At 42.4% G+C, this 13,780-nt stretch overlaps 1 protein-coding gene across 1 annotated transcript in view; it reads left to right on the top strand.

Moving 5' to 3' along the window:
- The window catches only part of DNAH10 (dynein, axonemal, heavy chain 10), a gene marked incomplete at its 5' end in the record, with an annotated part of 50,763 nt that overhangs the window by 24,384 nt on the left and 12,599 nt on the right, over positions 1-13,780 (top strand). The window contains 17 exons of the mRNA XM_009084734.1: positions 552-697; positions 1,337-1,489; positions 2,028-2,288; positions 3,446-3,618; positions 3,996-4,089; positions 4,520-4,687; positions 4,968-5,156; positions 5,796-5,967; positions 6,898-7,101; positions 7,885-7,965; positions 8,356-8,553; positions 9,006-9,167; positions 9,718-9,892; positions 10,809-10,990; positions 11,721-11,857; positions 12,750-12,967; positions 13,325-13,546. Of these exons, the coding sequence (XP_009082982.1) occupies positions 552-697; positions 1,337-1,489; positions 2,028-2,288; positions 3,446-3,618; positions 3,996-4,089; positions 4,520-4,687; positions 4,968-5,156; positions 5,796-5,967; positions 6,898-7,101; positions 7,885-7,965; positions 8,356-8,553; positions 9,006-9,167; positions 9,718-9,892; positions 10,809-10,990; positions 11,721-11,857; positions 12,750-12,967; positions 13,325-13,546 (2,935 nt within the window). The remainder of the gene's footprint in view (positions 1-551; positions 698-1,336; positions 1,490-2,027; positions 2,289-3,445; positions 3,619-3,995; positions 4,090-4,519; positions 4,688-4,967; positions 5,157-5,795; positions 5,968-6,897; positions 7,102-7,884; positions 7,966-8,355; positions 8,554-9,005; positions 9,168-9,717; positions 9,893-10,808; positions 10,991-11,720; positions 11,858-12,749; positions 12,968-13,324; positions 13,547-13,780) is intronic.

Here is a 13,780-nt window from a genome sequence, read left to right as displayed (position 1 = left end):
CTCAGCAGATAAAAATTACCTTCTTAGGGCTGTTATTGGTTGGTACTTCAACCACTGCATAATGATGACAGGTGCTGTTCATAGTTAAGGACGAATTGAGGCACTTTATCAATCACAGGTTAACTTCACTGACACAAGAGATAATCATATGACCTCTGAAGCTGCTCCTAATTCAGAGTATTCACATAGAAAAAAATTCATCTTGGTAGAGTTCTGGGAAAATGCTTATGATCCAGATAAATCCTGATTATACCCTTGAAATAGGGATTAAATGGAGCTTAACCAAACCATGACCCCTCCTATATGGAAGATAACATCTCTTTTAATCTATCTGTAGAAGAAAAGCTCCCAGTGCTAAAGGCTGAAAAGAGATGGTTAAGCAATTGAAATTTTCTTTCAGCGTTGTTAGTGAGTTGATAATTCAAAATGTGTCTTTATGTGACTGCATGTTAATACCTTGGGAATGTGATCTAGCAGCATTCTCTGAACACAAATCCCCAGCTGCACTGCATTTTGGCTTAACCAGCTCTCATACTGGTGATCTTTTCCAGTGCCCACAGTGGACACAACACGCACCACTTGGTTACTACAGCAGATGGTGAAGCTCAGACGCCCAGTTGTTCTTGTAGGTGAATCAGGAACATCTAAAACAGCAACTGCACAGAACTTCCTAAACAACCTGGACAAGGACTTTAATGTATGTACGAGGCATTTTGCCTGGTTTATAAAGCTGCATTTTCATTCTTTGTCCTTATGTTAATTTGCACTGTGAAAACTGAGTCTGTGGGTAGCAATATTGACTGGAATAACACGACTGCAAACTCCAGACCCAAAGTGTGGGAATGATTTGAGAATCCTTCAGGAGTTGGTCTCTTCTCCCAGGCAACCAGCAGCAGGACAAGAGGGCACAGACTCAAGCTCTGCCAGGGGAGGGTTAGGTTGGATATTAGGAAGAGATTTTTTACAGAGAGAGTGATCAGGGATTGGAATGTGCTGCCCAGGGAGGTGGTGGATTTACCAGCCCTGGAGGTTTTCAAGCTGAGACTGGATGTGGCACTTAGTGCCATGGGCTAGTGACCACAGTAGGGTTGGACTGGATGATCTTGGAGGGCTTTTCCAACCTGATTGATTCTATGATTTTAAAAAGTAAAAATATGTTATTAAAGTGCAAAGAATGGAATTACTTTTCTTTGTTATCTGTAATTCAAGTGAATAATGGACCAGAGAAGCATTTCCTGTACACCTGAGAGTCTAATATAAAGAACATTTTTGATAGCTCTAGTTAAAAAAAAGAACAGGTAAAAATCCATTTCTATCCATGTCCTCCGGTTTGCAGCTGGTGCTGGTGATAAACTTCTCTTCTCGTACGACATCCATGGACATTCAGAGAAACCTGGAAACTAATGTAGAGAAACGAACTAAAGACACTTTTGGCCCTCCCATGGGAAAACAGCTCGTTGTGTTCATGGATGATCTGAATATGCCAAGGGTAAGCTGCCAGTAGTTTACAAGGTATTACAGAAATATTTGGGATAGCACTGATGTGGTCCATTCATGCACAAATCCAGTGAATCACAAGTTAAGGAGAGTCATGGTCAGTGCAGAATTGGATTTCAACTCAAGATCATTGGAAGAGTTGGATTTGTGTGCCATAGAGGTTGTTTCTGGCTGTTAAAATATTTGTCCTATATGTAAGAGAGATCCTGTTGGATCATATTTTTATGTCATTAAAATTCTGTTTCTGTGGCCTGATACTTGGCTGCAGGTTGTGTATTGTGGAAACCAATCCCTTCTGTTTGAAAATGGGACAAAGAGTTTCTGTGCATTTAGTTTATCTCAGAGAAGAGACACTTTTCCCATGGGAGACATTGGAATGAGTGTTCATAATCAGTGCTAGTGCTTGACAGAGTGTCACTCAGTCCTTGTAATGTTCTCCTAAGTATGGAGCACAATATTTCCACATTTGTAGCAGTAATTGGTGTGCTGATGTCCTGTGCTTTAAATATCTTGGCTCTTGTATTACAAAGGTTGATGAATATGGCACACAACAACCCATTGCCCTGCTGAAGCTGCTGCTAGGAAAAGGTTTCTTGTACGATCGTGGTAAGGAGATGAACTGTAAATATCTTCGAGACTTGGGATTTATCGCTGCCATGGGGAAAGCTGGAGGAGGTCGGAATGAAGTTGACCCTCGATTCATCTCACTCTTCAGTGTTTTTAACATACCTTTTCCTTCTGAGCAATCACTGAATTTGATCTACTCCTCCATCCTGAAAGGCCACACTGCGGTAATGTCACTGTTTATAAAGGGTTGCTCAACTTGATTGTTAGTTTTAGATAGACATTTGTTTCTATGTTATTGCAAGACCTGAAATCTTCCGTTATCAGGCAAACCTTGCTTGTTTGCACTGGTGAGGCCACACCTTGAATTCTGTGCTCAGTTCTGGGCCCCTCAGCTCAGGAGGGACATTGAGGGGCTGGAGCAGGTCCAGAGAAGAGCAACGAGGCTGGTGAAGGGACTGGAGCACAAGTGCCATGAGGAGAGGCTGAGGGAGCTGGGGGTGTTCAGCCTGAAGAAGAGGAGGCTCAGGGGAGACCTTCTCACCCTCTGCAACTCCCTGACAGGAGGTTGGAGTCAGGTGGGGGTTGGTCTCTTCTCCCAGGCAACCAGCAGCAGGACAAGAGGGCACAGACTCAAGCTCTGCCAGGGGAGGCTTAGGTTGGATGTTAGGAAGAGATTTTTTAGGGAGAGAGTGATCAGGGATTGGAATGTGCTGCCCAGGGAGGTGGTGGATTCCCCATCCCTGGAGGTTTTCAGGCTGAGACTGGATGTGGCACTTAGTGCCATGGGCTAGTGACCACAGTAGGGTTGGACTTGATAATCTTGGAGCTCTTTTCCAACCTGGGTGATTCTATGATTCTATGATTTCTCTCATTCTCTCTCATTGGGTTTACACAGTTTTGATAAATTCATGAGTTATGTGTAAACATTTAAGTCCGTAGACGATTTGTAAACCTGGTGCTTTTCATAGCTTGCACCCTGTGAATGATTTGGTTACAGTTCCTGTAAGCAAATACACAAAGATCAGCAAACTCTTGCTTGAATGAGTGTGAAAAATGTAATGTAATATAGTAGACTGCATTATTAGGAACCTTAGAACCAACGTTAGGTAAGAAAAGAGCAGTTTAATTTTTCTGCTCTAGAAATGCTGTGGAAATTCTAGTCACTGAGTTTGGTGTTATCTTCAACACTCAGCTAGCTCCAGAGTGAAGATGGAGCCTGCCCAAAACATTTAACAGCAGAATGTTCATCCTACAGAGTATTTCTGGATAGATTTGAAATATCCCAAGCAGGCTTAAAGGCTGGAAAGCAGATTAGGTTTAATAGCATTGGGTTCTCTCTGGGCAGTCTCATAAAAACACCTCTTCTTTCTCATGTTTGCAGGTGTTTAATGAGTCAATATCAGCCATCTCTGACAAGATTACTCTGTGTACCTTGGAGCTTTATAAAATGATTATTAGTGACCTACCCCCTACTCCTTCCAAATTCCATTACATATTTAACCTAAGGGATCTTTCCAGGATCTATAATGGACTTATCCTTACAAATCCAGAGAGGTAAGAATAAACAAATTGTCTTCAGTGGTCCTACCCCTATTTATATTGGATGAATCTGGGTGAAGATGAGGTAATTTGGTGCATGAAATCAGTCACATTTGGTCACTTTTCATTAAACCTGTGCCACAGTGAGGAATAGAACATCCTAAATTGTGGTCTTCCTCTTGATGGCAAACACTGGTGCATTACTCTTTCATAAATAAGATGTCTAGAGGTAAAAATGCAAGCAAATTAGTTACTACGAAGTGAACAAGATCAAAAAGAGTCAAAAAGGAGTGAGAAAGGCAGTCCAGAATTTGGTCAGTGTTACTAACCATATGGCCTCAGGAATTGTGTCAGCTCATTTGGTGCAGTTTGATATTTTGCTGTTAATTCAGGTTTCAAACAGTGACCCAGATGGTGAGAGTTTGGAGAAATGAGTGCCTGAGGGTATTCCATGACAGGTTGATTAATGAAGCAGACAAAGCATTGGTGAGTAATTTCTTTCAGGTTTTAGTAGTCACTGACTATTACTATGGCAATTAATTTGCAACAGCAACATTGCCAACTGTTGGACTCAGGTCTTGCAGTCCAACTGCAGACTTGTCTAATCAATATGTTGCTCATTAATTTAAAACATGGTCCACAGAGGGTTTTTTTCTAAAATAAAGTGACTATGGCAGGCTGAGTAAGCAGATCTGCTGAAGGAATGGAAAGTAGCACTTGGTTTGCCTGCCCAGGAAGATTGGTTGGCAGTAGAACAGGTGGCAAAGTGTGAGAGCAGTGCAGGAGAAAACTCAGGAAATCAATTCTAGTCAGTATTTTCCTTCAGGAAGGATTGTGTTAGAACATGGCTGTAGCCTTCTACCCTTCAGAATCATCTGCTTTGAGGTGTTGCCTGACTCATTTCATATCCTTGCAGGTACAAGGTCACATAAAGAACTTGATTGAAGAGCACTTCACAGATGACTTGGAGCAGGCCATGAGGGATCCTATTCTTTTTGGAGATTTCAGAACAGCTCTGAATGAAGAAGAACCTCGTATCTATGAGGATATCCAAGACTATGATGCAGCAAAAGCTATCTTTCAGGTACTGTGCACCAGCTTGGAGCTAGGTCTGAGGAATGGGCAGGAACCTACCTCAAACTGTGGGAAATCTGCTCTCTTCCTGTGTGCACATAGAATTTTATGTGCCTTGATACCCATTTGGGGTCTGCAGTAATGAAAACTGAGGATCAGCTACAGAGTCACCAATAGTTTATTTTCCCTGAGGAACAGAAAAGGAATAATGCTGCTGAAGGGATTGTTACTTAATGAATGCTATAGTTGCGTTGGTGTCCTAGTAACATTCTGTTCACCTTTCTCTGCAGGAGATTTTGGAAGACTATAATGAATTTAATATTAAAATGAATCTGGTTCTTTTTGATGATGCTTTGGAGCACTTGATCCGGATACATCGCATCATACGGATGGACCGTGGGCATGCCCTGCTCGTGGGAGTGGGAGGCTCAGGAAAGCAGTCTCTAACCAGACTGGCTGCCTATACAGCTGGATATGAGGTGAGGGACCCTGAGTCTGTGTGGGGAGAGAAGTCAAGGAAAGCAATATTGTGATCAGGATGAAATTGGGGGTGGGGAGTAAGTCAATCAGTCGAGACAAGATCAGGCTGCCATCTCTTCCCTGGGGAGAGAACCCAGGGTTGGGTGATGGCCAGGAGGTCTAAGGTGATGACTGTGGGTGATCTGGGCAGAAAGCTGTCAGTGCCTGAATCGTGGTTTTGGCACTGGGGACAGAAAACAATGATGGGCTTGGCAATGAACAACTGATAGGCCTTAGCTGCTGCTGGTGATACTCAGGTGTATTACAGCAGCACTGCAGTGCTGCTTGAGCACCCTTGTTGGGATTGATGCTGTATTATTTCAGAGAGGAAATGTTCCTCTCAGAGCCACTTCCAGTCTCTTGCAAAGGCTTGGGAGGAAAGAACTCAAAAGGAAGATGAACACAAAGCAGTTTGGAAAACACAAACCTGCAGGGTTGTAAACATGTAACTTGAAAGAAGAATGTAGTGCATCTCTTTTTGATATTTAAACATTTAGTGATAACAGGGGCCAAACCCTCAATTCAGCCTAACTGAAATTCAGAGTTACCATCATACCTTGGGTCCCTCTGTGTCCTCTCAGTCTGTGTTTCATCCCCAGGTGTTTGAGATCATCTTGAGTCGAGGATATGGAGAAAATAATTTCCGAGAAGATTTGAGAAGTTTGTACCAGAAGTTGGGGATTGAGAACAAGTCAATAGTGTTCCTGTTTACGGATGCACATGTAGCAGAAGAGAGTTTCCTGGAACTCATCAACAACATGTTAACTTCAGGTGGCTCAGGCAGCCTCAGTTACTCCTGATCAGTGTCTACTTGTGACTCATAATCTCAAATGTACCCTTGATACAGCTATTACTGGTTCACCCTGTGTCCTCTGCTGCTTTAGTTAGTTATACCTTTCAGTACTACTTGAAATGATCTTGGCCTTAATAATGGGTGTCTGGCATCTTCTTACAGTCATTCAGGTGTGTCTGGGAAGGCTATAGGCTTCATTCACACTGGTCATGATGCTGCAGGAGTCTCAGATTTCTTCCAAGACAGACTGAGGTATAACTTCAGCTGCATTTGGCCACAAACTCACCTTTTGTCCACCATCCAAATGCTTTGGAATAGCATTCACCCAAACTGCAGCAACTACTCACATATATATATATCCTAAAATGTAGTTTAGTATCTTTTAGTGTATGCAGCAGCTGGAAATGAGCAGCAGCTGGCACTGTGTGACCACCCTCTCTATAGAAGTTCCCACACAGTCTGATTTGAAAACAGATGTGTTAAATCTTATGCATTTCCTTGTTCTAGTTTTCCCTGTTCCTGGTCTGTCATTAGGTAACTTATGCAGTATTTGCCATGTGATTGAGAGAATGAAAATGTGACACTTACAGAGATTTTCTTTGCAGAGTTAAAAGCGCTTTATGTTCTTGAGACATTTTGTATATGTTGCTGAAGCCCAAACAAAAATGCATTAATTTTTCCTCTAAATCCCTTTGCATCATCCTAAGTACAGCCTGTTTTCCATGGGGGCTATGGGGAGGAGGAGAAGCATAGAGAGATTAATTGGTTCTTTCAAAGCTTCTCTGAATCATTTTTGCAGCACTAGGATTAAAATCTGTGACTCTGGTTTCTCATCTGCCCCATCCCCAGCCATATGGTTTCCTCTTACTGGTTGTTCTCACTAGCATTTTTCTGTCCTTATGTTGCAGGAATGGTGCCAGCCCTTTTTGCAGATGATGAAAAAGACTCCATACTAAGTCAGATTGGAGATGAAGCTTCTAAAGCTGGCGTGAACCCAGGCAAAGATAGTGTCTGGCAATATTTTGTGAGCAAATGTGCAAACAACCTGCACATTGTCCTGGGAATGTCCCCAGTTGGGGATGACCTGAGAACATGGTGCAGAAATTTCCCAGGTATCAATTGTACACACTCTTTAGTCCCTTCCCTGTGAAACACAAATCCACAGACAAGAGAAACCCTCCAGTGGACACTGAGAGGTGTCTGGCAGCTGAAGCTAAGCAGAGCAGGTTTCATGATTAAGGATTTACAGTGCATGGGTTTTTTTCCAGTTAATTACCACATATCAGCAAACGTTATTGATTAGCATTTATCAGATCAGTTCATTTTCCAGCTGAACAGCTAGAAATCAATTGGTCATCCTCACTGAACTGGAAACACACAGCATATGTCTGAGCCTTTCTTCTGTACTTTAACATGAGAATTTATGGTATCAGATCATTATGAAAATGGGATGGTGGTAAGAGAAACATTTTTATATCCAAAGCCAAAAAATGGGCATGGTGAGAGGGACATCCACTGAGAGAAAAAACACCTGAGCCTGAGGGATGCTGTGCTTCAGCAGGTGGCTGAGAGGAGTCTTGGGGAAATGAAGAGACATGTGAAAGGTGGGAGCAGGTGGGGATGCTAACCCAGGCACTAAAATACCTCCTTGCAGCTCTTGGCTGTGTCCTGTAAAATGGTAGAGCCTAAAGAATGGCACAATGGGGTTAGCAGGACACAGGGGCAAAGCTCTTTGTTTACTGTCAGTATGGAAGTATTGACTTTGTGGTAAATTCTGTAGCTAAGCATAAGTGAAATAAGACAGATTTACAGATTCTTGATGCAAATATAGTTAACCAGGGCACTGCCTGTCAGATTAGGGGCTGGTTTCACTAACACTCTCTTTCTATTTAAAGGTCTTGTCAACAACACTGGTATTGACTGGTTCTTGCCCTGGCCCTCCCAGGCCTTGTTTGCAGTTGCAGAATCCTTTGTGGGTATGTAAGATGTCAGTATTTTAAGCCATTAACCCTTGGTACAGCCCAAGAAACATATTCTTTACTTCGCAGTTATTGTAGGTATCACAATTTGACTTCCCATTGTGCTTGTTACCCTGAGTCTGAACGGGTGATACAAAAAAACCCAGTCAAAAAATGCTACTGGGTAGTTGTTTTTTACTCAAATAGATTAAAAAATTGCTAAAATTCAAGTTCCCAGCTCTGCAGACAATGTGAGCTGCCTGTCAGGTTTTCTTCTGACTCTGTCTTGATCTTGCTTTTTGCCCCAGAATGCAGACTGGTTTTGTGCCTAAGAATGGTGGTAAGTGGTGTACTCTGAAAGAAACCCACAAATCTTTGAATTTTTTATTTCTTCTGCCCCAATTTTAGGAAATAACAAATTCATCCCAACTGAGAGCTGCGAGTCAGTGATTGAGCACATGGTCATGGTGCATGAATCTGTAGGGCATTTCAGCAAGAAATTTCAGCAGAAACTGAGACGTAGTAATCATGTCACACCAAAGAATTACCTTGATTTTATCCACACTTACTCAAAGCTGCTGGAGGAGAAAAATGAGTTCATTTTAGGTAAGGCTCTGGTTTGACATTGACCCAATCTTCTGGCCACATGCGACTATTCAGACTCTGCTGTCAAACACTGAGCTCTCCTCGAATTCTTTTGTGCATGAACCTGAACCAGAATCTCCAAACCAGACACTTCTCTGCTTGGGGAAGAGTCTGATTAAATCTAATACCAGCACAGCCTCACTCATGGGTTGACATTCTTCCTCAAATAGCACCTCTTATTCATACTTCAGTGAGCACTGAAATATGTGAAGAGGATAAAACAGTGTAATATGGAAGGCAAGTTGTGGCAGGGGACACTGTGTCAGCTCAAGTGCCATTCACATCATCTTGGGTGGGAGGCTTAGGGAAGGAAAAATCTCTCAGTGCACCTATCAGCATATTTACCCTTTGTGAGGTTGTTGCTGTGTGATAGAACACAATGAAAGAACATTTCTCCTTCTTCTTCCACCTAGCCCAATGCAAACGGCTCGATGGGGGCTTGGTTAAACTGAAGGAAGCTGCTGTACAACTGGCTGAGCTGAACCAAAAACTTGCTGAGCAAAATATTGTGCTAACAGAAAAGTCAGCTGCTTGTGAGGCTTTGTTACAAGAGATTTCAGCAAACACAGAAGCAGGTAGGTAGTTTACAACTACTGAAGTGTCCACAGATCTGATGTTGTCCGTGTTGGGTTGGGTTGGATTGGAAGATGCTCTAAGAGCTCCAGCTGCTTCTGGAGGTAACCCTCTTGTTCTATGTGTGCTGCTCTCATGCCAGGCCAGAAGAGCAGGGCCCTTGCCTGGCCCAGATTTCCATCTTTGCTCTACATTTGGCCTACAGGACTTTACACAAGTCAGTGCTATGTTTGCCTGCCCTTGTCTTCCCTTCCCAAGGTGTGGGAAAAGCAGTGGCAAGAAAGGGACCTTCTGACTCAGAAAATTCATATTAGAGGAAAACCAGAAGAAAACACTTTGGGAAAAAGAGATTATCCATGCTATTGTGTGAAACAGTAACTGTCCCTAACCTGGTGGTGAACCTGTAAACATAGGCAAGCTAGCAACACAAAGGTTCTGAGTTAATGGTTATTTCTGATTTTCAGCAAAGAGTAAACCTGTATCAGTATATTACTCTATGTTCTGGATGTAGATGTCAGTAATTCATTTATGGTCCTGTCTTTACATTCCTAGCTGAGGAGAAGAAAAAAATGGCTGAAGAAAAAGCTGCAGAGATACAGGAACAGAATCAGGTTATTGCTGTGGAGAAGGCAGATGCTGAGACAGCTTTGGCTGAAATCAAGCCTATTTTAGAAGCTGCCAAATTGGAGGTTGAGAAGCTTGAAAAGGGTGATGTTACTGAACTCAGGTGACTCATTTGGATATATAGCAGCATAAACTCTTGGAAAGTCACTGAGAGACCCTTATTTGCAGGGCCTGAGCCTTAGCGTCACCTTTCTCACATGTCTGTGAAGGTCAGGACAGGTCTGGGTGCAGAGGTCACAACGGAGTCTTCTGATTCCTAGCCAGGACTTGACCTTAAGCCAGTTGTTCCAGTCCTTTGTTTTCTGTCTTCCATATTTCTCTACCCTGTGTCTGATGCACGAGAACCTGCTGTGGTTTTTCCCTGAGCAGCAGCTGTCTAAACATGTTCATTCCTCCTCTGTTTTTATTTTAATGTGTGAATAGGAATACATACCTGTTATTTTTCATGGATGCTTTCATACTGTTTTTATTTTAATGTGTGAATAGGAACACATACCTGTTATTTTTCATGGATGTTTTCATAGCATGAAAATGTATTTTCCTTCTGAATTAACTTCTCCCTGTGTTTCTATAATACATCTTGTATTTGGGAATAGATTTAGAAGCACATCCAGTCCTTGGCTTTCCTGGAAATAGCTGTCCCCAAAATAGCAACAGCTCTGCTTTCCCTGCCACACTGGTTTAGTTTCCTTTCTCTGCTAGATCTCAGAATTCTGCTCCCAATGGACAGCTGCTTCACCGCCCTAGGGAAAATATCATGGCTCAGGGTTTTAGGCCTTCCACTGCTGAAATCCTTTAGTATTTCATGGATCAAATTGTCTGAATGCAAGAATTGGTTTTAAGCTTTTGAGTAGTTAATGATTTATTGTCTGAGCTGGGTTATCTTTTTCTGTGTGACTTGTCTTGTCTACAAGCTCTTGTACTGCAATGACTCTCTTAAGAAGAAGTACTTGTGTCTGGCATCATGTGCTTTGTCTCTTCTTTTTTCTCTTCCACTGTTTCCTTCACCTGTTTTCTAGGTCCTTTGCAAAACCCCCTAAGCAGGTGCAGGCTGTTCTGGAATGTATTCTGATAATGAAAGGATCCAAAGAGCTGAGCTGGAAGGCAGCCAGGGCAATGATGGCTGACCCATCTTTCCTGCAACATCTGTTGGAGACGGATTTTAGGTCAATTCCTCCGAGCAACGTGAGAGCTATGCGAGGTGAATTCCTAGTCTGCATGCTTGGAATGAACAGAGGATCTTGTTCATGTGGTTAGCCAAGTCACCAGCAGTCCTTGCAGTGTAGTTTGGGAGGGTGGGACTGAATTTGTGCTGAGGGACAGCATTGTCCACAGTGCTGTAGGTGCTGCACTGTCAGGATGACTAGGCTTTTCAGAGTTCTAAGACCTTCTGCTATGTGTTCCATCCTGTTTGTATCTTACCTAAGGTCTTTCTGCCTCAAAGCAGGCAAGAAACAAACAGGGTAGCTGAGCAGGCCTGCTGTCTGCTTTTAGCTGCTGCTTAGTAGAATTACAACCTCATCCTTGTGCTAGCAATTAAAATGTGATGTATACAGAGTGGAAACAAGATAAGATTTATCTAAACTTCATGGGCCAAACTTTGCACAGGCTTTCAAAGGTGTAATCCAGAGTTAGCTCCATTAAAGGGGGAATTTGGGTCTTGGAACAAAATTGCATCTGACTGACATGCTGAACAACTCCTGAATGAATTTCATGGAGAAAGAACTTGAGAAACTAGTAGCAATATTGTGCTTGTTTACTTACAGTCCAGTAGCTTCATCTGAAAGTCAGAGTGTCTTTAATATTCTGACAAATGTTCAAATTGTCTGTCACAGCATTGGTTGATGTTGCTGGTAGGAAAAGCTATTTCTTTGGGGATTTCTGCACTGCAATTCAACTCACCTGCAATATTTTTGTGTTTGCCAATTTAGCTCTGTTGAAGAATCTTAATGTTACCTTCAGTGAGATGGAAGCTATTAGCAGAGCAGGATTGGGAATGTTAAAGTTTGCTGGAGCAGTGGTGTCCTACTGTGATGTAGTTAAAGCCATCAAGCCAAAGGAAGAAAAGGTAAAGTGTGTTGGATTTAAACTCAGAGGAGGATGAAGCATGATGATGAAAAGTATGATACTTGACAATATCATAGACTGCTCACTTCTCTTGAAGTGCTTAAGAAGTGTTTAGCAGAGTTATTGCAGTAGGAGTGAGGCAACTACTCAGTCATAAACTGCTGTGTGTTGTGTCATGATGCTGGGATGTGAGTTACCATCCATACCAGTGCTTGAAGGAGGAGAAAGGAACATGTTCAGTTGGAATTTTATAATCTTACATGCCTAGAAAAACGCAGTTTATAGCTGTCTACTGAAAACAGACTTCCAAACTCATGGCATTTGGACAGAGCAGAGCTCAGCGGTACACAAAATCCATGTTCCTTTGATTTTTTAGAACATTTGGGAAGTTAGCTGTGTCACTAAAGGAAATCTAAGGTCCAACAGGTGACACTGGGGAACTTCTTTCAAGAAAAAGGTTATTATATACAACTCTCTATTGAGAAAGTCTATTCACTAGATGATGTGTCAGAGGCCTTAATATTATTAGAATTGTAGGGTCATCAAGGTTGGAGGAGACCTCTGAGATCATCAAGTCCAACCATTAACCTGCCACTCTGCTGTAACCCTTGTTGTTATGAAGCAGACAAACCTCTCCTTTTGTCAGGGAATGAGAGCCCTGCTGACCTCCAGTGTCAGCAAGACCATTCACATGCTGTAATAAACCTCATGAGTACAAAATTTGGGGAGATTTATCTGCTTTGGAACTGCAGTATCAGACCATGATATGTATGTTTGGGAAGAGGAGGGTGATAAACAGTGCCAGTTTTTTTGGCTTACACTCCTTATTACTTAACTCTCCAAAACTCTTCTTTCCTCTGACACTCTTACGTTTCCTTCGGAATGTTATGCAGGTGGCTAAGCTGGAACGGAACTATGAGTTAAGGAAGAGGGAACTGGAAAACATACAGAGAGAGCTGACTACCATTCAGGATGAGCTGAAAGCTTTGGGGGACAAATATCAACAGGCAATACAAGAAAACCAACAGTTACAAGAAGAAGCAGAGATCATGCGGAGAAGATTAGAGGCTGCTGACAAGCTCATCGATGGCTTGAAATCTGAGAACGAGAGGTGAGTCTGCAGTGAAAGAGGAACATTTTTGACAGCAGAGGGTCGTGTGTCAGGGATAAAATCTATCAAAGAGAGACATTGTTGGAAATGTCACTTCCCATGAGGTTTGTTTCTGAGAAGAGCTATTATCTGTTCTAAGCTAATATCCATTAGCTCTTGAAAAATAACTCGGATTAAAAGGAATAACATTCAGATCAACTCAGTGTCTGTTGCCATCGTCATAGTGAGAGAACCACTGGTTCTAAATTTGGGGGTCTGTCTCAACCCATATCTAAAGTAGCAGCAGCTGGAAATTCTTCACATAAACCCCATCTCCCTGGTGCAGATTGACCCAGGATTCCCTTATCATTCTGTCAGGTGGACAGAGGATTTTAAGGAATATGAAATCCGAAAGGTGAAGTTGCTTGGAGACTGTCTACTCTCTGCTGCCTTTCTGAGCTATGAAGGAGCATTCAGCTGGGACTTTCGTCATGAAATGATCTATGGAGTGTGGCAAGAAGATATCCTCTCACGAGACATTCCTGTCAGTCAACCATTTAGGTTAGAAAAGCTCCTGACTGATGAGGTGGAGGTTAGCAGGTATGTCCAGCCAAGAAACTCAGTGACTACTGAGTGTGAGATTATAACATGGGAATCTGCAGCTGAATCTGTACACAGAATTGGGATTGTGGGTGGAGGAGCACAGCCATACCGAGAGGGAACATCTTACTGCCATGTAGAGAAGGAGAAAAATTATTTTCCTTCTGGTTAGTGGAGGCCATTTGTTCTAACAAACCATTGTGCTTTACATTCCAGGCACATTCACTGAACTTA

The sequence above is a fragment of the Acanthisitta chloris genome, unplaced genomic scaffold, assembly GCF_000695815.1.
Source record: "Acanthisitta chloris isolate BGI_N310 unplaced genomic scaffold, ASM69581v1 scaffold5211, whole genome shotgun sequence".
NCBI classification, from domain to species: Eukaryota; Metazoa; Chordata; class Aves; order Passeriformes; family Acanthisittidae; genus Acanthisitta; species Acanthisitta chloris.
Note: the sequence above shows the minus strand (reverse complement) of the source record. Positions and strands in the feature narration are given on the sequence as shown.